At 46.6% G+C, this 24,895-nt stretch overlaps 1 protein-coding gene across 2 annotated transcripts; it reads left to right on the top strand.

Annotated features, from left to right (window-relative positions):
* The first annotated feature begins 952 nt into the window (after positions 1-952).
* TINAGL1 (tubulointerstitial nephritis antigen like 1) lies at positions 953-24,895 on the top strand. Of its 2 annotated transcripts, none has more exons than XM_081019625.1 (12): positions 953-1,343; positions 4,713-5,048; positions 8,888-8,951; positions 11,260-11,352; positions 13,194-13,308; positions 14,994-15,117; positions 15,940-16,090; positions 17,331-17,520; positions 17,974-18,019; positions 19,760-19,883; positions 23,053-23,098; positions 24,169-24,895. In XM_081019625.1, the coding sequence occupies exons 2-12, from the start codon at positions 4,745-4,747 to the stop codon at positions 24,310-24,312; spliced, it is 1,401 nt and encodes a 466-aa protein (XP_080875751.1). In that variant the 5' UTR covers positions 953-1,343; positions 4,713-4,744; the 3' UTR covers positions 24,313-24,895. The 2 variants fall into 2 exon arrangements, with proteins under 2 accessions (XP_080875751.1, XP_080875750.1); XM_081019624.1 differs by lacking the exon at positions 953-1,343 and adding an exon at positions 3,577-3,598.

Below are 24,895 nucleotides of genomic sequence, written 5' to 3' on the forward strand. Positions count from 1 at the left end.
ACCCAACACTCCAACGAGAAGAAGGTAATCTGTGGCCTTCCAGATGCTGCTGCTTTCCTATCATGCCCTAGCCAGCATGCCCAATAGTCAGAGATGACTGGAACTGTGAAAGTCCAGCAATATTTATTTATATTTATTAGACACCACCCTGGCTGCCTATAGATTTGATTCAGCCTTTATTCATGTTTGCTTTTGAAATTCAAAGAGGACTCCCTCTCATGTTTGCAGTCACAGGGACTAGAACCTTGTGTTTATTTGTTGTTGTTTTAAAGCTGCTATTTATTTTAGTGTGGTGCTTATGCCATGCCTAGATCCCCAACAGAGGTGCAAGTGAGAGGAAATGTTCATATAAAAGAATGAGTATTTATTTAGCAAGTCTGGAACTCCCTGCCTGTTGACGTGAGGCAGGTGCGCTCACCATACTGTTTTAGCTGCCTGCTGAAAACTTTTCTGTTTCAACAAACCCACTCAGCTGCATATTTTAGGTATACTTTGCTTTAAAGTTTTACTGATTTTATAACTGTTTTCAGTGATTCTATCTGCTTCTAGTTGGTTTGTATATTTTCGTACTGCTTTGCGTAAAACCAGACTTGCACAACACCGCTTGGAGAATTTCTTTGAGAAATCGTTGAATGAATGAATGATTATTATTATTTTTATTATTATTTAAAAAAAACCAATCAACTGTATTACGCTTAGTCAACAACTAGCTCTAAGTTGCTTACATAACAGGATAAAATAGTCATTAAAAATAACGATAAAAAGAGGCTTTAAAAGCAGATAAAAGCCGACCGTTTAAAAAAAGAAAGCGAGGAAGGGAAGGGGAATGTCCCTTCCTAGCGCTGCGTCTCTCACCACTAGGAAAAACTACCACTGCACGCCCCACCCCAGAAGGGTCCTCCGCGCTGCCCCTGCGTAAAGCTGGGCGGGTCGGAGAGGCAGGCGGCAGGCTTGGTTGCCGGGACTGGATCGAGGGAGCCGGTGGGCTGGGAAGCGTACATAAGAGGCGCTTGAATCTCCGGTCAGCAGTGCGAGAGAGACGTCCGCCCGCTCCTGCCGCCCCTGCCAGGGACTTTTCCTCGGCGAGGAGCAACGGCTGCCTGCCTGCCTGCGAGCGCCAGAGCTGCAGCTCACACCCCCTTCAGGTCCACGAAGCCCGCGCCTTCTCCTGCGCGACTGATTCTTCAGGAGATCAGCCTCTCTGGTATGCCGCCGCCCTTCCCTTCGGCTGCTCCTCTCCGGGTGAAAAGCGATCCAACTTGGCCAGAGCCTGAGCATCACCGGGGCAGGAAGGCGAGGCTGTTCTCCTGTTGAGGCTCCTCTGAACCTGGGAAGCTGGTGGGGTAAGTGTTACACGGCCAGGTGTGAAACGTGGAGTAGGGCAGGGATGGGGAAACGTGTGGGGTACAGGGCTGTAACTCCGTGGGGAGAGCATCTGCTTTGCATGCAGAATGTCTTGGGTTCAACCGCAACCCCGCAGCATCTCTACACAGGGCTGGGGATGTCCCCCGTCTGAAGAGAGCTGCCAGCCAGTGTGTGCAATACTGAGCTAGGTGGACAAAGGTGTGATTTGGTCTATGTTCCTTCGTGGCCCTCCAGACTCCAACTCCCATCATATTTGACTGACCACCCGAAAGTTCTATCACAGAAAAATTGGGGGGGGGGGGGAATGCAGGATAGAATGGAATAAAGAGGATTGGTGTATGGTTTTTTTTTTAAGTATTATATGTGAATGTATCATGTGCATGAATGTCATTGATTTGCTAGGTTGCCAAATGCACAAGTTGGCCTTGGTGCTTCTGCTTACTAGGGTTGCCAACTTACTAAAACCATGCTTACATGCACAGGTGAGAGCAACAATCGAGTTGTCAATTGTTAGGCAATTATAATATAATTGAAGCTGCAAAGGAAAATGCTAAGCATATTTATATCAAGGTTCCAGATCAGAGTGCAACAACATCTGGGTTGCACATCCCTGGGATCAAGTTCCAGGGTACCTTGCTGAAGCTAAGCAGCTCTGGGTCTAGTCAATGCCTTGGTGGCTGACCACCTTGGAACCATAGGCATGCCACCTTGGGTTCTGTCATCTAAAAGCTTCCTAAACAACGGTCAGGGTGCAGAAGTCTGTGGATCAAGAAAACCAGGGTGCTGTCATGGTTAGTGTCAGACTGAGGAGAGCTGGGTTCAAATCCTTGTCCAGCCACAAAGATCACTGGTTGGCTTTGGGCCCACCTAGCCTACCTCACAGGATTGTTGTAAGGATTGAAGCAGAAGAGAGCTATGTACACCACTTGAGCTTTTTTGGAAGAAGGGTGGGATAAAAATGCAACGAGTTAGACAGATATCCTGGAGATCTCTTAAAAGATCCATATAAAGAACTTGCTAAGTGAGAAGGAATTTTTTTACTACATATTCTCTCTACCATCCCCTCCCCCAAGCCTCCCACACATCTAAGGCAACTGGGGAAGGAAAGGGGAGGGATTCTGGTTTAAGAAACCCTAATTATTCTATTCTATTCTAGTTCTATTCTAATTGATGTCGTTTAAGAAGTCCCCAATGAAAGGGTATTTGGGGGGGCGGGTGGGGGGGGCTTGAACATATAAGTGTTCTTTCTCCTTCCCGTGTTTACTTAGTGAAGAAGAGTTTTGTCTGAGCAGAGGGGAGTGTTCCGATTGCCACGGAAGGCCCCCAGTCCCAAGTGTTTGTGTGGACTCCCTTATCAGCAATGTGTTTAAATAAAGGTGCACCAGGAAAGGTTATATTTAATAACTGTCTGCGAAATTTAGAACATGCTGCTAATGTTTGTGTTTGGGGTGGGGAACTAGGGTGTGGGTGCCACTCATCCCGTGTCGCTAGGAGGGATGTGGAATTGACTGGAACTGTTGCAGATGGTGTTATGTGTACTGTGTAAACTGTGCCCTTGTAAAGTGGGCACAAAGTTCTCCTGTTTTGCAGTTATGTCTTTTGGAGATCTTTTCCCATCACTACTAAAACAAAAACAACAAAACAAAACAAAAAACCAAAAAAAGAAAAAAAGAACTCAATTAAAAAAAAAATCCTCTTCCATTTGAAATGCCGCCGGCTCTGGGCTGGAAAACTTCCATAGTTGTACAGTCACATAACAAACACCACAGTTCAAAGGGAGATAAGCCACACACCAACAGTCACAAGCCCAGATTCCCTGCCTTGCACGAGATGAGAGCCGTTCTTGAACGCTCCACCTCCTCAGATTGATGAGCCACCCGGTGTGTTTCCGTGGACTTTGCCGACTGAGGTCAGAAGGCGACAGTTAATCAAAATGACGCCCCACTACTTCCTAGCATCTGGAAGAGCAAGGCAGAGGTGTGGGGTGGGGGGAGAGGCCCAGATTCCTTCCTTGCCTTCTGACCTTGAGCCGCCCTCCTCTTGAGATTGCTGCTGCTGAGAGTAGAAAACTTATTGCATTGCTGAAGTCTGAGATCATAGAAGGTGCCTTCTTAATCCCAGGTGGCCATGAGATGGGAGGACACAGGGGAGATGCCAGAGAAGGAGGATGTCTTCCTCTTCCGGGGCTAGGGGGCACAGCAGACACCAGCACCCAGTCTTTCTAACATGAGAGGTGAGGGGGCTCATCCTTCCTCCAATTTATTTTTTGAGAAACTTTAAACTTCAATCACAGTTCAGAAACAGTTCCTTTGGAGTTCTAGCTTCATATTCCAAATGTATCATTGGCAACAGGTATCTTGAGGGGGAAAAAAATACCCTTATCAGATTACCCCCAGAAATTCATTAAATCTGAATTAAATTGGAGGTGGGGGGGGGGCTGGAATTCAGGCTGGCATCATGTTTTGAGGATGGTGTAAAAATGAGGTGTCTCTGTCCTGCAGTAAAAGCCAGCCTGGAAGAACGCCCAGTGCTCTCCCCTCCTCATTTGCTGCTCAGTTCATGAGTTCAAGGCTGTACCCTTTTGCTTTCTTTTTCCATCCTGAAGGCAGCGTAAACAGGAAAATGTCCCGAGTTACATTCCTGGCTAGGAAAGCCTGGGCTCAGGGAAAATGGCTGGGACAGATATAAGAGAGACATGATTACTGTGCTCTGGCCAGCCAGGATGTAAGAGACATGATTACTGTGCTCTGGCCAGCCCTGTGCTCCTGGATACCTGAAGGTCAAGCTGAACACCATCTTCTAGCAAGGGAAGCCCAGAGCATGCTGGCAAGACCTGTGGGATTTCTTCAGAGGATCTCTCGAGTTGCCAGCTGAAGTGAGGGATCCTGTTGGGCAAAACATTTGAATGTTGAACACTGCCCGCCTTCCCCTGCAAAATTGCTCCCGCGGTTCCTGCACATTCCTGCATGTTTCATGGAGGGGATTGACTGTCAGGCCAGGCAGGGTGCAGAGCAACCCAAGGGAGACCATCAATGGGAAGGGCTGCTGGTGCCTGCTGTGAGTGTCTGCCTTCAGGGGCATGATTGCTACTGCACTTTGGGGTGCTCTGTTGGAGGATTTGGGTCAGAGTTCCGGAAACACTATTCTTCTGGGGGAAAGTATTGTCCTTGATGTTATTGCACTGAACAGGTCACTTTAATTTTTTATGTTTTTGTTTTGTATTGTAAATCACTTTGAGCATCATTTTACGGGGTGCACAAGTTGGTATGTATCCAACCAAGCTCCACATAGTGTAAAAGGGAGATCGATTCCTCTGTGTGATTCTCCATCTTTTCATTGTTCTCCAGGACCTGCAGATCCCAGAAGATCAAACAGAAGAATGAAGGCCTTCTGGACTCTCTTGGCCACAGTGCTGTTGGCAGAAGAGGCCCTTGTTCTCCGGGCATCTCGTACGCGGAGGGAGCTGGCCCCAGGATTGCATGAACGCGGGATCCGGGACGCAGGAGGCTCTTACTGCGAACGCCGTAATGCTTGCTGTCCTGGGAGGGATGATGGCTGCACAGTGCCATACCTGGACACCATCTGCTACTGCGACCTCTTCTGCAACCGCACTGTCTCTGACTGCTGCCCCGATTTCTGGGAGTACTGTTTGGGCATTGAACCTCCGTTTGCTGTGCAGAAAGGTAGGTTACTTGCGGGTGGATTGCCTGACCGGTGGGTAGATATATATAACAATGGAGGTGAGTCTGAGGGGAGAGGAGGGGGGTACAGATGTGGGCTGCTTTGCAGACTTTGGCCACACTGCTTGGGGTGCTGATGGGAGTTGTAGTCCAAGTCACCTGGAGGGCACAGGGTTGAGAAAAGTTGTTTAGGAGGTTAGATGTTTTGAGATAGGTGTTTGTGACTTGTGCAGATAAGGGTCTGTGGGCATAAGTGGCTGTGTGTGCTGGACAATTATGAATGGTTGCATTTGTGTGTGTTTTCGTTTTCTCTTCCTCTGTGTTAATACTATAGACTGTAGAAACAGATCAGCAGGAAAGTCACAGCAGGCAGGCTGTTGGTTCCTAGCACTACCCAAGATTGCTTAAAGAAATAAGCACATGGATAGAATGGTGCCTATTGGAGGTGTGCCAAAGTTTAGGGGCATGGCGATAGACTCTCCTGCCCAGTTCATCACTAAACGCATCCAAACTGTGCCCAGTAGTTGTTGATGAGACAGGCTGAGTTCTTGCTACTCTTCTGATCCTTCCTCCCCAAACTGGATTTCCTGCAGTCTGAAAAAAATGCTGCAGAAAACAGAGCACAGGGGAAACACAGGCTGGCAGTGCTTTGATAATGACATCGTGTAGATGCCTTGTAAAAAAATGATGAAGAACAACAATTCTATGGTAAATGTCTGCTGTGAAAGCCGGCATAGAAAGCAGCACTTCTTCTTGCAACCTGCATTTAATTTGCAGAACTCACTGCCGCAAGATGTAGTAATGACTTTTTTACTTTGGGTGACTTCAATACAGAATTAGAGACAAATTCCTGGAAGGGGATAAGCCACATTCATCAACCAAATGCCCTCTAGATATTTTGGTCCACAGCTCTCTTCAGGCTCCACCAGCACCACCACATTGGAGAAGATAGCCAGAGAAGAGGCAGTGCATTTTGGAGTGCCCAATGTTGGGGCCAAATCACCATGATCATGATCATGATCATCATCATCCTACCTTTTCCCCAGACTGGGACTCAAGGAGGCTTACAGATAAAATAATTAGGATGCTGTTGTTGTAATGTTACACTGGGCCCTTGGATTGATCTGGGAAAGACCAACCTTATGATTAAATGTGTGGATTTATTATTACAGTGGTACCTCGGGTTAAGTACTTAATTCATTCCGGAGGTCCGTTCTTAACCTGAAACTGTTCTTAACCTGAAGCACCACTTTAGCTAATGGGGCCTCCCGCTGCTGCTGTGCCGCCGGAGCACAATTTCTGTTCTCATCCTGAAGCAAAGTTCTTAACCCGAGGTACTATTTCTGGGTTAGCGGAGTCTGTAACCTGAAGCGTATGTAACCTGAGGTACCACTGTATTGGGATTCTCCCATTCACTTCACCCCACATGCTGAAGACGTCAGTGTTTGGGTCCTTAAATCTGCCTCTACTAGATGTGTCATGCAAATATGCCCTTGGCACAATCGCAGTCCCCAGAGTCCCAGTAGGGATACTTCCGCAGCAGCTGCAAAATCCCCTTGACCCCCTTTAAGGAAAATGTGATTTCCCCTTCCATCCTTGCTTAAAACAATAGGCGCCTTTCTCTTGAGCGCCTCATAGAAGGGCTGATGGTGGGGAATGCCTTCAGCTTCCCTCAGGGCTCTGGCTTCCCTCTGAAATAAGACATTTAACCCCATCAAAGCTGAATCCAAAGGGGAAATAGAAATTTTCATTTTGGGCTAAATTTTCTCCCCACTCCAAGCAGTTAATTTCTAAAAAGAGCAGTGCTAAACCCTAGCCGGGAAACCAATTCCACACTCTCAAGTTTTGGTGTGCATGGACTATTTCACCTTCCCCGCCCCCAGTGGTGGGAAAAAAGCACTTTGGGCATACTCAGATAAATTGTCATGTTTATTGCTATTTTTCACATTGGGAGGTACCTTATCCTGAGACGTAGGAGGCAACCTAATGCTGAGCCAGATCATTGGTCCATCTAGCTCAGCCTCATCCTCACTGACTGGCAATGGCTGTCAGGGTTATAGACCAGGGACATCCCCAGCTCTCCCTAAAGTGAATCATAATTATAATAATAAATGATTTGCAAACCAGATGTCCTGCCTTCTGGTCATTGACCCCTCTAGTACAGTACTGCCTACACTGAGAGATAGCCATTCTCCAGGGCATTGGGGATGCTGCTGAGTTCATGGCAGAGACAACCTTCTCAAACGAGGCTTCCTGACTTGCAAGCTGCTCAGGAACACCACCTTCTGTTACTGCCACAAGATCATGCATTATCACATTCACATTGTTCCACCTCCACTGTCAGAGGCAGCATGCCTCTGAATACCAGTTTCTGGAAGCTGCAGGCGCAGCGAGTGCTGCTACCCTCAGGTCCTGCTTGCAGGCTCCCTGTAGGCATCTGATTGGCAACTGTGAGAAGAGGTCCTTGGCCTGGTCCAGCAGGGCTCTTTGTATATTCTTATGTTTCTGTACATTACTGCCAACAGGTAACACATATCTTCTTGAAACTGACTTCTCAGAAGGCAGAGGGGTTTCAGGGTTCATGGAGCAGAATTACATGCCTGAAACCTTCCTCTTGCCTCTCCCTACACAACTAGGAAAGTTCTGTACATTCTGGACTCCAATGGGCCACTAGCAGGCTCTTCCTATCTTCTTAAGAGCTAGGGTTTGCCCCTCCCTTCACATTTTCCAAGCCCGACTTGGAAAATGGCATTTGAAACACGCTCCAGCCTTGAATTAATTAATCAAACTTTGACCCTGAGCTCTCGATCCAAATCCTCAGCACAGGAGTGTGAACTCTACTGAACACAGTGAGATTTTATACAGTTCAACCTTTGCGAGCTTCAACCAGCCTTTTGTACTCTGGAAAGGTTAAAAGGGTAGAATTTATCCCATACTTTCCATGTACATTTATGGAGGGAGAGAAGCTTCTAAACAGTAAGTTATTGTTGCTCCAGAACCAGGGAGTGGTACGTAATTAAGCCAGGCTACATCAGTGTGTCGGTTCCCCCAGCATGCCTTATTATGTTTTAGTGAGAAGTTACAAGAAATGAGCTACAGGGTTTAGCTTGGATGATAAAGCCCTGAAGGCTTAATGATGTCTTTTGTAATATTTGATGTGCTTACAATATACAATCAGAGCATGGCAGGGGTTAATAGATGCCCATAAACACCAGCAGCTACACCCAAGCAGTGCTCTAAGCTCTTTCTCTTTCTTCTCTATCTGTTTTAGCTGGTTTGAAACTGTGCAACTGGTTCCCAAACCATTTCTCTGCTGCCCTTCCCACTAGATGGAGCAGAGTCTTGCCTTCCCAAACTCTGATGGAGGTTGCATTCCTAAAGCTGGAGAGAGATTCCCAGCAATCAGGAGTCTATCCCCCATTGTTGGTTCCTATTGGTTATGGCTGGGGTGTGTGTGTGTGTGTGTGTGTGTGTGTACACACACACATACATACATACATACATACATACATACATACTGCTTTTTGGCCCAAATGCCCCCAAAGTGATGGACAAAATAGAAAAGAAAAATACAATAGAGTATGATAAATTCAAATACAAGTGTACAATAAATATAATGCCATATAAGCATGACATCTGTGCTTTTAGTACAAGCAATCAGCCTAACTAAATATTGCTTTCCCAGCATCCACAGCAGTAAACAGTTGTACAGAATATTGCTCTGAATCCTGATATTGGGCGGTTGAGCCCCTCTACCAAAATGTAAGCCTTCTTGCTATCTATATGGATCCATATGCACTCAGTTTCCCATCCCAGTTTTCTCCTTGTTCCCTCTTTTCCAGCCTGCATCCGTAATGGACACAAGTTCCCAGCAGGCTCAACCTACAGAGATAACTGCAACTTCTGGTAAGTTGGGCTCTTTGATCACAGAAGCATTTTTTTCAGTCAAAGTCTTGCTGCCAAAGGTTCCCTTCAGGCCGTCAGCATTTGGCAGAAGGAATCTGAGCGCATGCTAGAGCTTTCAGTTTGCACTGCCTAACAAATCCTCACCACAACAAATCTGCTTTAAAAACTTGTATGGACTTTTGCAGTTAGGAAAGTGACAGGGAAATGCGTTGAAATAAGCTGGATGAATGACGATGCTTGATTATGCTTATGTATTTGTTGGAAGCCACCCAGAGTGGCTGGGGCAACACAGTCAGAAGGGCCTGATGCAAATAAAGCAACAACAACTATTATTATTATTATTATTATTATTATTATTATTATTTAGTGTAAACACAATACACACAGAGCATGGTTAAGCTATGGAACTCACTCCACCAGGAGACAGTGATAACCACCAACTAGGATGGCTTTAAAAGAGAATTAGACAAATTCATGGAGGAGAAAGCTATTAGTGGCTATTAGCCTCTGTCTCCATGGTTGGAGGCAGTAATGCTTCTGAATACCAGTTGCTGGGAGTCAGAATTGTGCTCAGGTCCTGTTTCTAGGCTTCCCATGGGCATCTTGTTGGCCGCTCCAAGAATAGGATCCTGAACTAGATGGGCCATTGGCCTGATCTAGCAGACTCTTTTTTCCTTTTGTTCTTATGTTCACCATGGTGCTGGACTCGATGGACCTTTGACCAGATCCAGCAACAAAGCTTTCCTTGTGGTCTGAAAGGCAAAGGGAAGATGAGGGTAAAACAAAGAGTCCCGACTGAGCTCCAGTTAACTGCTCAGTAGGCCCTGGCAGGATGCAGACTCTAAGGGGAGAGTGTTGCTGCCAGGCAGGTCCGTAAAAGGACAAAACCTTTTCTGCCTTCAGGATGGGGAAGGGGGTGGGGGAAAGGATTGTTGTTGCTTTTTAAAGTGCCTTTTGGCCGAGAGAAAATGCCAAGCGTTCTATGAAGCATAGCTAATGTTGGAATTGGCTCCTCGTCAGCAAGGCCACCGTGTTTCCTGAAGGCTTCATGAAAAGGATTAGGGCACCTTGTGCTAGCAATGTGCTTGCAGAAGGCCTGGCCATAGACCATGTGCAGGGGGAGCTTGGTCTAAGAGCATGTGTGCGCGCGTGCGCACACACACACACACACACACACACACACAGGTTTTTGGTGCCTTATATCAAGTCAGACCATTGTGTCCATCCAACTCAATTGTCTAACAGTGGCTTTCCAGGATTTCAGAGTGGTCTCCCCCAGCTCCACCTGCAGATCCTGAATTTAACCTGGGACATTCTGCATGCAAAGCAGATGTCCTGCCACCGAGCTACAGCCCTTTACTTTCAGCATCCTCAGAATCTCAAGCTTTCTTTAATAAAGGAGCCAGTTCCAATAAGTAAATAAAGCTCTTAGCTCTAGTCGGATCTCACTTGGAGCTCTGTGTCTTTTTGTAGATTCTGCACTTTGAATTTGGATGTAGTCACGCTGGAGCACCTTCAAAGGTGGTAGCAAAGAGGGCCAAGATGATGGGGGGAAAGTCTTGTGTGGGAAGGTAAATGGCAAGGCTGTAGTTAAATGGTGGAGCATCTACTTTGCCTGCAAAGTGTCTCAGATTCAATCCCTGGTGTCTCCAGGCAGGGCTGAGAATATCCTCTATCTTAAACCCTGGAGAGTCACTGCCAATCCGTGTAGGCAACACTGAGCTTGATGTTCTGACTCAGTTTAAGGCAGCTTCCCAGGTTCCTATAGAAGTCAGAACTGCCTCTGTTATATCTGTGCTGTGGTCCATCCTGTCTCATCACTTATCTCCTTTGTACTGTTATGAATTTGATCCTCAGGTGATCTGCACCTGGTTCCACAAAGCTTAGAGCTCACTAGTCCTTTGTAACAAACATGAAGAATTCCGTACTGCTCACTGATGAGTTGCTCAGTTTAACCTGCAAGGTGGTTTGCCAGGGAAGACCTTGGTGGGTGCTATGGCACCTTCACGCAATGCATTGGCAAGCTCTGGTGTAAAGCAGGTTGGCGGCAAGGTTGAAGTTGCTTGGGCACACCAGTGTTGGATTGGCTCTGCCAGTGGGCCAGCACAGCCCCAATGGCATCATCATTCTGCCCAAGCTCACTGCATTCAGGTAAGTGTCAGCAAAGCTGGTGTCAGGAGGGCAGTTCCACACCACCTCGCAGGCCACTGCTGGATCTAGACTTCTGGAAGTATCTGCCTTTGGCTACTAGCTCACCACCCTTCCATAGCTTCGTATATCTAACGTTTCCCATGTCTTCTCTTCTCAGCACTTGCGAAGGAAATGGGCGATGGTCCTGTGAAAACCACGCTTGCCTCATCAATGGGGATATGATAGATGCCATCAACAGAGGGAATTATGGGTAAGAAGAAGAACCTCAATTTGACGAATCAAGCAGGCTGCTAGGGAGGAGGCGTCCAACAAAAGTTGGTGGTCTCCATTCCAAGGGAAGTGTAGCGATCGTGAGGAGTGGAGCCACATATCCACCATTTTGCGGCTTGTGGTCAAAGCTGTGGGCAGGAAGGAATAAGCCTAAAGAAAAAGCTGCCATTGCTCCAGCCTTGACCTCAGTGTCATAAAAGGATAGGTTGGCTGGATGTGGAGATGTTGTAAGGCCTGGAACAAGTTCCTGATACCACACCTGAGGGGAGTGGCCCAGGGGGTCTGTGGAACCCAAGCTAGGACCCTCATGGATCTTGTCCCCCAAGCTCACCTGAAGAGTCAACCCATTATCCTGATTTAACGCAGCTAGTAGACTTGAAGCTAGTAGACTTGAAGCTCTTGAAAAATGGTACCTCTAGGAAAACTGTGATTCATTGGTTTCATGCTTCAGTTTTCTTTTGAAGTTCCTCTGTTCAAGAGCAAGGTTCATGGCAGAGTGTCCAAGTACACTGAAATGGTCCCCTACAGTTGTTGGGCTTTTTTGTGTGTGTGTGTTTTAAATTGCTATTTCAAGTGTCAAGTTTATGTCCATTTATACTTTTTGCACAGTGGTTGTTCTGTTGCTCTTATGTAGGATGCAGAAAGACATCGCTGGCAAACGAGAGATTGTCGTCATGTAAGATGAGCTGGACAGTGTCCTCTTGACATTCTGGCTGACATTATTAGGATCTGCAGTAGTGTTTTCTGAGGAGCTGTGGAGATAGGATTGGAACCTGGGTCTGTTGCAGGGTCTGGTCCCTGTGTTTGTGTCTGTGGCTTATTATTCTTGGAGAGGAGCTGTGCTAGCTTGAGGATGTGTCTGTAAGTAAGACCTACCACCCAAGGCCAGTGAGAGGGAGGTACCTTTGTCGAGGATGGGCTGTAGCTTCTTGGAGTGGATTTAGCTGGGAACTACAAGTAACAAGAAGCCGCGTCATCTAGTCCTGTTGTAGAATAAGTCCTTTCTGGGTACCTGTCTGGCTTTGCTGATCTGAATTTTCACTTTGTGGTGTGTGTGTGTGTGTGTGTGTGTGTGTGTGTGTGTGTACTGTATTGATTTATTTAGCAACATTTATATACAGCTTGATTGCAATAAAATCTCTAAGTGTTTGTAGTCTAATAAGGAATTCCAGTTGTGAGTCTCTATCCAATGGGTTAAAACAGATGTGGTTGTATCACAGAGCTTGATGGCAGAATGCAGACAGTGGTTTTTGTGGTCTGTTCTGGGTAGAAGCTGGAAACTTATAAGATACATGTGGTGGTCAGTATATATCTGACATAAAGTGGTGCTTATATGCCCATTATGTAATGGCACAGTAGTGTTCCGAAAGTTGCATACCTCAGTATTCAGCTGAGCATACCAATGCCTCCATTTTGTTTCTCAGTGGTGAGTTCTCAGTGGTTTGACTCCAGTTCTGTTGGCACAGGGACACCATGTTCAGAATTAGAACTGATTATTATTGTTTTATATTACATTCCAGTTCTTCAAAACGCCACAGCAATCAATTCGTTTCTTTGCGAATTGGGGGGTTCTCACCCTTCCTGGGCAGACTGAGCAGGCAGAGTCTCCCTTTAAATTGCATGCCAGTTCTGAGTCAAGGAAGAATGCCAAGAGGAAAGGGAGCTGGCTTGTCATATTATCCAAGAACTATGAAATGGCGGTGTTTTCTTACCAAGGTAGCTGGTTAGTTCCGAATGCTGGCACCCTCTCTAATGGATCTCTCAGGGTCTCTCTGAGCAAAGGTTCATCTTCTCAATGGAGTCTCTTCCATCTTTCTTTAGCTGGACAGCCTCCAACTACAGCCAGTTCTGGGGCATGACGCTAGAGGAGGGCATCCAGTATCGCCTTGGCACCATCAAACCCCCCACTGCTGTCATGAACATGAATGAACTCCATGTAAGTCTCGCTTGGTGGATGATCCAGAAAGGCTCATTCTGCGCTTCTTCAGTCCAAAGCCTGGGAGTTTTCTTCCTCTGCACTTCTGAGCACAGGACAGTGTAAAATTAAATACAAAAGAACATGTGCATAATTTTCCCAGTTGTGTCAGAAGGGACAAGGGACTGATTTCAGGCACGTAGCTCTTAGAGCTCTGAAACTCACACCCAGTTACCCCTCTGACTTCTGAGAGGTCAGTTTCAAGCCTGTTTTTGTTACCTGTTGACAGTAATTAAAAAAAAAAGGGGGGGGGAGAAAACATGGAGTGTCTACTGGATCAGGCCCAAAGCCCATCTAGTCAGGCATCCAGTCCTTACAGTGGCAGTAATGAGGATGGCCTGGAACGCTGAGCTCTAAATCAGGAAGGCTTACAATCAGTGCTATTTTTCTAGGGAAAGAGGTGCCGGAACTCACCATGAACGCCTCCCTTGTTCACTTATAAGGACAATGGTGCCCACCTGAGAGGTGCCAGAACTGAGTTCTGGTGAGTTCCAGCTGGAAAAAGGCCCTGCTTACAATCTACAACAATATTAGAGGGAGGTCACTTACACTTTTTTGTGGGGAAAAGAGGGAAGATATGTGACTTTGTTAAGAGAAGGGTTTGATTTGATTTATTGTATTTCTATGTCGCTTTTCATTCAAATGAATCCCAAACCAGTTTACAAACAACAAATAACACTAACACAATAGAACATAATAGAACATTACAAATTCACCATCAATCATACAATCTACAAAACAATCCAGAGACTTCAGGGGCCCTGGAGATGTTTGCAAACAAACTCAGCTGCTTCAGCAATTTCAGTCCTCGGGATGAGGGTGGTTTCAGGGGGAGAGGACACATGTCCTTTCTTTTTCTGGCTGTGTTGTTCTTTCCCACTCCTGGGAAGGCCACTGCAGCCCCTCAGGACATCAGCAGAGGCTGCTGATTCAGCAGTGCATTATCCCTGACGTAATCTGCTCCCCTAAAGCAAACACCAGACCAAAGGAAGCCGGCTGAAATGTCAGAGGAATCAAGCCAGGGTGGCCCCCAGATCTCTGCTCTCTTTTAGAACAAGGAAAGGGAAGAGGCCAGGCTGGACTGAAGGCCCCGCTTTTCCAGCAAGGGAAGCAACGAGACCTTGTCTGTTGGGCTACGAGCACAAGCTGTCCGTCAACAGAACAGGACATGATTCCAAGCCTGAGCAATTTTTGCTCTTGCTCTTGTTGCTTTGAGACTGAGCAACGTGGGGACTTTCAAGGTTATGTAAGCTGGGAGAGGAAGATGCAGGAAAGGGCAGGAAGTTTTACACAGCTTGTGTTCTGGTTTCTTGACTCTCAGGGCTTGTTCTGCTTAGTCTGCCTGTGCTAGAAAACAAGGGGTTCAAGAGCTTTTCCGCTTGTCCCATGCTGTCTAGGCACGGGTCTGGGCGGCTTTGCCTTTGCCCTGCTACTTTTACCTGGAAAACCTGCTCTTTAGCACTAAATTGGAGCAGAAGACCAACAATTCTGCCTCAGTGAGTATCTTGAAGCAGCAACCGAGGCGAGCCTGTTGCAAGATATGAATATCCCTGGCCTGATTCCTGTTGCTGTTTCCACTGTGAATCCTGGGTACATTTCCCTTCTCTCTAGTGACTTCCTTCTCCTTCTTTCCCCTCTTTCTGTAGATGAATATGGATGCCAATGAGGTGCTGCCTTCCCATTTCAACGCTGCTGAGAAGTGGCCACGAATGATCCACGAACCGCTGGACCAGGGCAACTGTGCTGGATCCTGGGCCTTTTCTACTGCAGGTACCCCACCTCACAGGTGGAAAGAATGTGCCATAACAATGATGGAGCAGGGAGAGGGCATGTCTTCTGCTACCCTCCTGATGCTCTACTTTGGGGTGGGGTAGGCTAGGCTAACCTGTTCCCATACAGATGTTTTCTGTCATAGCTGTCAATGTTTCCCTTTTTTAAGGGAAATTCCCTTATTCCGAATAGGATTCCTCGCAAGAAAACGGAAAAGTTGACAGCTATGGTTTTCTGTACCTGGCAATCTACTGTCAGTTCTTCTAGGTGCTCTGGGAATGGGCCTCATCCATTGACTCACACATCTTCAGAGGCCTGTAAATCTTAATAGCAGTACTGGCTCCTTTCCAACATCCTTGGCATGTCTGTGTCCCTGATTATTATCACTGTGCTTGTCCCACCCTCCTGCTGTGACACTCTGTTGCCTCTTCCTTCCATTGTACTGATGCTAAGGGACTCTGGGAACAGTAGTTCTTGAGAGGGCATCACTCATAGTCTTTCAAGCAACGCCCTAGACTTCCCTGTACAAGCTGTTCTCACACATAGAGGGGCCAGACATACCTCATCTTAATGCAGATTGTGAACCCCTGGTGTCCCCTTTAGTTCCCTCTCATCCATCCGGTGTTCTCTTCCTACTACTGCTGCCCCTCACTTTCTCCTCCCTAAATCTGGAGATTCCTTATGCTTTGAAAATCCAAATAGGAGAACTGCATCAACTGCATGCTACTGTAGCACAATGCTAATGCTCCTGTGATTCAAGAAACCACCTTCATCCTCATTACTAGCTCTCCAGACTTCTAACCACATGTGTCTTCTCACCAGCGGTGGCCTCGGACAGGATCTCCATCCACTCCATGGGACACATGACTCCCGCTTTATCGCCCCAGAACCTCCTCTCCTGCAACACTCGCAACCAGCAAGGCTGTAGCGGGGGCCGAATTGATGGGGCCTGGTGGTTCCTGCGCAGGAGAGGGTGAGTTTGTGCAGAAAAGTCCACTTTGTCACATTCAGAAATGGAACCTGGTGTAGCAATGCAAGTTGATGAGGTTGTCAACCTGCACGGGACAGAAATGGTCTCTGTGCAAATGTGGCATGGCCTAGTATAGCTCTGGAGGCTTTCCAAAACCCTTTTGGATCTCCCAGATTCTGCCAGGCCCCCAGTTTTGGCTCAGCCGTGAGACCATGAAGGTAGGAAGAACAAAGGGATCATATGCTGAATTTGACTTAAACTCAAATGTTCAGGCATCATCATTTTACAGCAGGCTGTTGAATTAGAGAACTGTGACGTTCAGACTTTCCACCTCTACATATATATACCATGGAAGCCCAGTGCATTGCAGAAGATTCTGGGGAGTTTACATCCACTGCACAATGAGTCTGCATGGGGTGTTTCACCACCAGCGGGCATGGAATAGGAATTCCCCCACCCCCCAATTTTTTTTTAAAAAAAATGCACGCAAGAGTAGTCATGGGGAAGAAACAAAGTTCAACGGTAGAACAGTTCCTTGGCATATTACTGTCTAATGAGCTAGATGGACCTGTGGCTTGACTCTGAATAAGGCAACTTCCTATGTACATATTGTCTTTCACGAAAGACCAGCCTCCATTACTCTCCTTGAAAACTGCTAGGCAATACTGGTCTGGCATTGTTATAGGGCTGGAGGGCTGGGGCTATTAGCCTTTGATGGCTGGGAAGGCTAGAAGGCTAGGAAAAGTATCAACACAACTAGCAAGGGATGTCAGGTGGGGGGGGGAGGAAGGGTGGGAATGGAAGGGTCTTGAAGGAGTTGCATGTAAAGACTTAAAGCTGAACAACTCGTGGCATTAGGCAGGTGGGTTGGCATTGCTTGTATCTTAAAAAAATCTATAAATAACTGCAGCTTTGAGAGGGGCCAAGGGATGGAAGATCAGGACCATAACACAGGAGGAAGGTGTTTTTAAATTGTCCCCCCATACTGTGTTCCTGATTAGGGGGGTGAATCCCTTCCCCCTTCCATTTCTATAGGAGGGAAGGGTTAAATAATCACCTCCCTGTTCATGCTATCCCCATCCTGGGTGACTCCTAGTTAGAGGGTTTTTTTTTTTTAAGGTACATACAGACCATGTTCTTAACATCACCCTTGGGAGTGAGCAAGTCTCCACATAAGCCATTCAGTTACCTACAAAATCTCATACTTTTCTCCTTTCCCTCTCCCCCACCTTCGGTCTTCCAGAGTGGTGACGGATGAATGCTACCCTTTCACAAGCCAGGAAAAAGACAGCACCCCGCCTGCAATCCCTTGCATGATGCATAGCCGCTCCACAGGCCGGGGCAAGAGACAAGCCACAGCACGCTGCCCCAACCCATGGACGGACTCCAATGAGATCTTCCAGTCCACCCCTGCGTATCGCCTCTCCTCTAACGTGAGTGCTGTAGAGGTTGGGCTGAGCACAGCTGATGGTTCTGGGCAGGGTTTTCAAGCTAGAGCTGTGCACAAATGGCCTCTTTAAATCCTCTATCCTATTGGTGGGCACATCTATATTTGTGGTGGGGGCGGGCAGGGTCCCAGTACTTTATTTGTGGTGGGGATCACTCTTAAAAGTTGCAGTAGTGGATTTTCTTTCTTTTGTCACAAAGCTGTATTTTCCTGTTGCACGGTGCAGCTTCAACTATGCTGGCAGCCTGACCACCTTTTGCCTCTTCTACCAAGTCCTAGCCTATGCATCCTTCTGGGGTGCTGTCAGGGGGATCTGCCATCAAAAATGGTGGAGAATCTTGGGAGGAAATTTTACAAAGTATCTTTCTTTTTATAGGGTTTTTAAAGCTGTTTATGATATGTTTGTAAAATGCCTTGCTACTCTTCCGTCTGCTTGCAGGAGAAAGAGATCATGAAGGAGTTAATGGAGAATGGACCAGTGCAAGGTGAGCTATGGATCTCCCCCAGGAAAAAACCCCGAGAGATTTGTAGCTTCAGAGCTTTTCCAGAAAGCACTTTGAGGAAGAGCAGGTTACCTGAGCATTTAGAACCTTAGCTCCAGTGCTATATCCTGGCCAGGAAGAGGTCATAGACTTGGCAGTCTCATCCCCAGTGCCAGCCTGATGTAGAAATGATTATTTACAGTGCTGTGGTGCCCAGTATGGAAGACACAATGATGAGAACAGGAAGCCAGCTCCCCAAAATGCTGTCTTTTCATATTTTGTACAAAAAAAATGCCTCCATCACAGCAACCAGCAATGCTCCTGTAACCCTCAGAGATAAAAAACCCAGTAGAAGTTGGTTTATGATCTTTAGGATAGGCACAATCAAGACAGACCTTCCGTTAGAAAATTATCAATGATTAAGCTTGAGGGAGTTGGACTCTGGATTTCAGTGGTTCACAGATCTCTATGACTGAGATTTCTGAGACAGTGATGTAAGACAGAAGAAAACCCACATGCATTAATAGGGAATTGTGTGTCCCTCTGCCACCGGTGCATTCATCACATGTGGGAAGAGACTCTATGATCAGAGGTCCAGTCATGACCCACCTCCCTTGCATAGAGAAGCTTCATGCACATAGTTGGAGGGGGGCATTCTTGGGTGCATCAGCAAGGAAGGGGGCAGCCTGTGTAATCCTTTCACATGTTCTTTGAACACATGGAAGATGTTTGCTCCATTTCACCAGCACCAGCAATCTTGGAAGGGTTGTGCTGATATACATATAACACTACATACAAACAGTTTTGCCATTGGGTGGGAGGGGGTGGAGGGCTTAATTTGAGTCCGGAGCTAGATATTATGAAAGCCATGTCCTTGTCATTTAAAGCAGAGCACACTGGACGTTCAGCACCACAAAGTTGTTCAAAAGTTTCACAGATGGAAAGAAAGAAAAATAAATTAATTTCAATGGTCTAAATCTCAAAAGGATAATAGTAGTAGTAGTAGTATAGTAGTAGGATGATGATGATGATGATAGATGAACATGGTTTGTAGCCAGTGCTAGTCCTACTCAGAGTAGATCCATAAAAGTGAATGAGCAAGACTAAGCTAGGCCTATTAATCACAATGGAGCAGCTCTGAGTAAAACGTAGTTAGATATAACCCTGCGTTAGGGTCAGTTGATCTTAATTTGCTCCCTCCTATTCAAGTACAGCATTCTGTTCACAATGCCACACTGACTTTCAAAAGTGGAAGCACACAACCCACAGACTACTAGCAATGGGTATCACCACCACTAGCCCAAGTTTTACCTCCTGCCTTCCAAGCCCTGCAAGCCCAATCACAATCCTTTCTGGCCCCCATGATCAGCTCCATCATCCATAGTGCAGAAATGCACACCTGCTTCTTGACGGAAATTCAGCCGGTATGCCTATCGTAGAATTCTAAATGGTGTGTTCACACAGCAAACCTGCTTAACAATTCCACCTTCTGAAGAAATTCTGGCTTTGTGAGTGTAAGAACCCTTAACAGGATTCTCAGCCAGATTGCAATTACTAGGATCCTTTGGGGTGCACATATGCAAGTGTGAATGTGCAAGCCAAGAGAGTTATAAAACTGATACACGTTTGTAGTGCAGACAGGCCTCCAAAGGGTTGGTGGTGAAGTCGACGTCAGAGGTGGAGGGTCTGTGCCTGCCGACTTTTTCCTGTTGCTTACTTCATCTCCTTTCTCTTCTTGTACAGCCATCATGGAGGTGCATGAAGACTTCTTCATGTATAGAAGTGGCATTTATCGGCACACATCTGTAGCTGCCGGGAAGCCAGAACAGTACCGACGGCACGGCACCCATTCTGTCAAAGTCACTGGGTGAGGGATATTGCTTGAGGGGGTAATGTTGGTTGGTTCAGGGGCTGCCTTTCTACTGATCACAGGAATATCCAATTGCATGGTATTCTCACATGTTATGTCCTACCGGATCATGACAAGGGCCGGTTCAGTCGAGTGTTCTGTTTCCCACAGTAGACAGCAGCTTCTGAGAGCCTCAGAGCAGGGCATGAAAGCAATTGACTACTCAACCACTCTGAGAATGGTAGCTCTGTGGGGGCAATAGGGGCCTCCTAACAACTCTCAGGGACGCGGGTGTGGGTTAAACCACAGAGCCAAGGGCTTGCTGATCAGAAGGTTGGTGGTTCAAATCCCTGTGATGGGGTGAGCCCCCATTGCTTGGTCCCTGCTCCTGCCAACCTAGCAGTTCGAAAGCACATCAAAGTGCAAGTAGATAAATAGATACCGCTCTGGTGGGAAGGTAAATGGCGTTTCTGTGCACTGCTCTGTTTTGCCAGAAGCGGCTTAGTCATGCTGGCCACATGACCCGGAAGCTGTATGGCGGCTTCCTTGGCCAATAAAGCGAGATGAGCGCTGCAACCCCAGAGTCGTCCGCGACTGGACCTAATGGTCAGGGGTCCCTTTACCTTTAACAGCTCTCAGCACCCATAACAAACTGCAGCTCCCAGAATCCTTTGGGGGGGAGGCATGACTGGTTAAAATGCTATCATGGTGCTATAAATGTATGGCATGAACGTATGACTGTATGGCCTGTGTATGTTTTGGTTGAGAGGTGTGTGAGCTTGGCCCTGGCCCCAGAATTTGGGAGAGGGCACCAGTTGCAGGAAAAAGGAATAAAGGAGACCTTTGGGTAAAGAAAAATGTTTGTTTTTGTTTTTTAAAGGTGCTTCTGAAGGCCTCCTCTCTTTTCCCAGGGTTGGGTTGGGGGGACAGTTGCAGAGGACATCCTCCACAGGCTGTTTTAACCTGGAAGAGGGGGCAGAATTTCCTCATATTACTCCTTCCTCTTTGTGGCTCTTCTTGGACCCCTGATGACTGCCTGGCCTTGTGACTCTTTGGAGCTTACTCTGCCTCTCTCTCTCTCTCTCTCTCTCTGTCTGTGTGTGTGTGTGTGTTTGATGGTGGGCACCATAGGGTGTTCAACATGTTTCCTCTCCGCGGGGCCACGTGGCTTCCTCTCCACTTTCCCTCATTTGGTGGGCACTGACTGGACAGCGGAGTTTGATCCATGCCAGCTCACTGCTGCTCGAGGAATGAGGAAGGAAAACTAAAAAGAGAGGCCCCGCAGGGGGAGAGTAGAGGCTCTTGAGAACAAGTCACTGCCAGATAAGGCCACTCTTTGGGGGGGAAGTGAGAACTTTTCTCTCTGACGTCAAACAGCCGCCAGCCGGGTGAAAGAGTCATTCTTTGGGTGAGCTGAGCACAGCTGGAGCAGATTCCCCTCTGAGATCTCTTTCACCAGGACTGAAACGGCTTCAGAGACTTATTCCACAGCATGCAAAAGACTCTCCAACGTTTCGCAGATGAAATGGGGAGACTGAGCCTGAAGGGAAGGGAAGGGAATAGATTGTCTTCTCACTTCTAAGCTGCTGTGGATGAAATGCTAATAATAATAATGCTACTTATAATACTGTGTGAGGGACGAGGAATTCTCACTGGATTGGAACAAGCTGGGAATACAGCAGAAACCTAAACAAAACATTGGCACCAGGCGATGCTTTGAGTCTTTTTAACTTGACTCACAGACTGCAAGTACACAGAATGTTGCCACAGTTACCCATTCCAACACTGAGATCAAAACACTCAGAGATGGGCAAAGGCCTCTGCTTAGGGCAAAGGAAAACACTGAACTATGGGGGCAAGCTAAGGAGAAACAAGTGGAGGGCTCCCAGCCAGCTAGATCACGCTGTCTTTTCCACTTGGGCTTATCTTCTCAAGCTGCTTGCAGAAGGAAATGACAGACCAGATTCTGAGCTAATCAGTAAGGAATGAAATGGGAAACCCCTTCCAGTCGGACACCAAGCCTGCTTTGCTAACACCTGACTTTGGGCATCTCTCCCAGACAGGCAGTATGAAGTACTGCCACTAACTTTGATGGCTTTATAAGGGGACTAGACAGATTCATGTACCAGCAGCTACTAGACATTATATTTATCTGTAACCTCCAGATTCTGGGCAATAACGAATGGTAGAGCATCTGCTTTGCATGCAGAAGGTCCCAAGTTCAATCCCTAGAACCATCTCCAGGTAGGATGGGGAATGCCCCCTACCTGAAACCTTGGAGAGCTGCTGCCAGTCAGTGCAGACAACACTAGGCCAGATGGGCCATGGTTTGACTTGGTATAGGGCAGCTTCCAAGGAAGGCTTTCCCCTCCATGTGCTACTTGTAGGATTCCTAGAGGCATCTGGTTGTCCCATCGTGGAAAACAGGATGCTGGAGTCCAGAGGGTCTCTTGTTATGATCTTCTCAAATCAGAAGGATGAATGTAATGGGGTTGGTTAAAATCTAGCAATCAAAGCAACAACAATGCTTCATTTTTTGTGAAATGCATTCCACTGAGCAAATCTGTCATAAAACAGCTTCCTGACATGTTAAAGAAGGATGGGTATTATTATTATTATTATTATTATTATTATTATTATTATTATTATTTATACCCCACCCATTTGGCTGGGTTTCCCCAGCCACTCTGGGCAGCCCCCAACAGAATATTAAAAACATGATAAAACATCAAACATTAAAAACTTCCCTAAACAGGGCTGCCTAGTGGCCTAAACACTGGATGTTGCCTCTGAAGCATATATTTTATTCCAGGTACTTTTGGCTTTATCATATTTTAGTTAAAGTGTGGCAAAATATTTATCACTCTCAGCTTCATTTGTAAGTATGGACCGAAGAATCTGTCAAATTTCATTTTGGTTTCTTATTGTTCCAGTCTTAAAGATGTTTGCCACGTTTCCACATAATATTGTTATTACTGTATTAAGATCTGCATGAAAATTCATCAGCATTTTGGTCTGATTACTCCAAATATACACTTTTTTTTGCAAGTAGTTTCCCTAATATTTGTTAATTGTCCTTCATCAGAAGATGCCTGGGTGGTGTGCAAATGTGTGGCTGAAATCTTTTGCATAGCACATGATAAGGAGGACCACTCAACAAAGCTGTCTCTTTTATTCTGTGTCACAGGTGGGGAGAGGAACAGCTGCCTGATGGGTCAAATCAGAAATACTGGGTGAGTGCTGCCGTTTCTTAACCAGGAATTGCCACAAATTTAGGTATTGTTCATTTGAGGTATTTCATTTAAGGTCTTCCATCATAGAGTTCAAGGTGGCATAGATGGGTGCCCAGTCAGGGCATTTCCAGACTGTCACTGTTTTCAGGTGGAATTCAGTCAAATCCTGGCAAATTCAGCCTGTGCACTCAAAGCTGATTTGGAACTCTTGCGAAATAAACCTGCTTCCCTAAGAAATCAGACTCGCAATAAGGAAAAATATGGTGAAATGGAAGTGTGTGATAAAACTCCCTTGACACATCATCATCTGATCTCCCCAAAAACAAATCAGAATGCATGCTCATTAAACAGGGTGTCAGGGAGCAACTCAGTGTGGGGGTGACGATCGAGACACTGACCCAGACCTAAATTGGTTTTAACTTGAGCAAGTGGCTGCAACATATACCTTCAAAGCACACTATAGGACCTTTTAATAATTATTCGTTATCCTAGACATCTATTTCTCTGGATCTCTCCTGCCCCGCTGTCTACAAGTAAGCGCTGCTGTAAATGAGGCTTGAAGACAGTGCCAGTCAGCTGATTGGAAACTCTGGAATGTAGCCGATCCCAGCAGGGCTTGAAGTCACCACCAACCAGCTGGTAGCGGGTGGCATCAAGCCATGCTGCAAAGGAAAAAGGGTTCCCTGAGGTGGGTGCCCCCTCCACCTGTCACTGACCCACTGGGCTCAGGATCTGGCCTGTTGAGCTGAAAAGGTTCCCCATCCTCATTTTAATGTGAGACTTGGTGTAGCAAAGCCACTATGAGATAGTGTTACAAAGCAGGAATCCCCAGTTTAAAACTCGCCTCTGCCATGAACTCACTTGACAGCCTTAGGTGAGCTTCTCTTTTTCTCTTTGCAAGATAATGGGGATCATACTGACAATACATGCCTTGCATGCTTGCTGTAAGGATGGCAACAAGATTGCTATGTATGAATGCTACGGCGCAGTATAAATGTGAAAAGCTGTTTTGTCGGAAACCATTAATGGCTCATGTTATCTTCTGGGCAATTTTGTGTCTCTGGCTTCAGATTGCTGCCAACTCGTGGGGCAAGGACTGGGGAGAGGACGGCTACTTCCGCATTGCCCGTGGGGAAAATGAGTGTGAGATCGAAACCTTTGTGGTAGGCGTCTGGGGCCGAGTCGGGATGGAGGACATGCACCACAAGAAGTGAGGAACTTGGGAGGCCGACCTTGCATCAGCAGGTCACCAGGGAGAACTTCCTTCCTTTTGTTGCCCACACCTTTTTTCTTCTCCAAAAAAAAGAAAACAAAATCAAATCCGAGATCTGGATCAGCCAAAGAACACCACACAGCTCCTTTTCACCACTGTGTCTGTCTCTGAAGAGAACAATGCTTGACCACATTCTGGGGTCTGCACAAGACTGTGTGAGGCCTAGGACTGTTCTTGAAGCCCTGGGTATGTCTAAAAGGCTTTGGATGGCCTTCTTGGAAACTTTGGAAGCTCCTTGAGAACTCAAGAAACAGCTGAAGAGGGGGAAGTTTTGTCAGAAGGGAAAGTTATTCTGTCTGACACCCCCATGCTCCTCTGCATCTTTGTTAGCCTACACTCAAAACCCAAAGTTTGCCACAGAGACATCAGAAGCAAATAAGGAACACCCTGTCAATTTTGCCTGAAGAGTGGCTAATGCCATACAGTGAACTGTATGGGAGGACAAATCAGCATCTCATTTTCTGTGGGTATCCAGTAATCTCTTGTACACCTCACCAGTGCCTCAAAATGAAGCCATTTCAGAA

This window comes from Podarcis pityusensis (genome assembly GCF_964106645.2).
Source record: "Podarcis pityusensis genome assembly, chromosome: 8".
NCBI classification, from domain to species: Eukaryota; Metazoa; Chordata; class Lepidosauria; order Squamata; family Lacertidae; genus Podarcis; species Podarcis pityusensis.

Bases quoted from the DNA above. Each gene is read 5' to 3' on its own strand.
- TINAGL1 (XM_081019624.1), top strand. The intron at 5,049-8,887 runs GTAGGTTACTTG...CCTCTTTTCCAG, and splicing joins TCCGTTTGCTGTGCAGAAAG to CCTGCATCCGTAATGGACAC. The intron at 16,091-17,330 runs GTGAGTTTGTGC...TCGGTCTTCCAG, and splicing joins TGGTTCCTGCGCAGGAGAGG to AGTGGTGACGGATGAATGCT.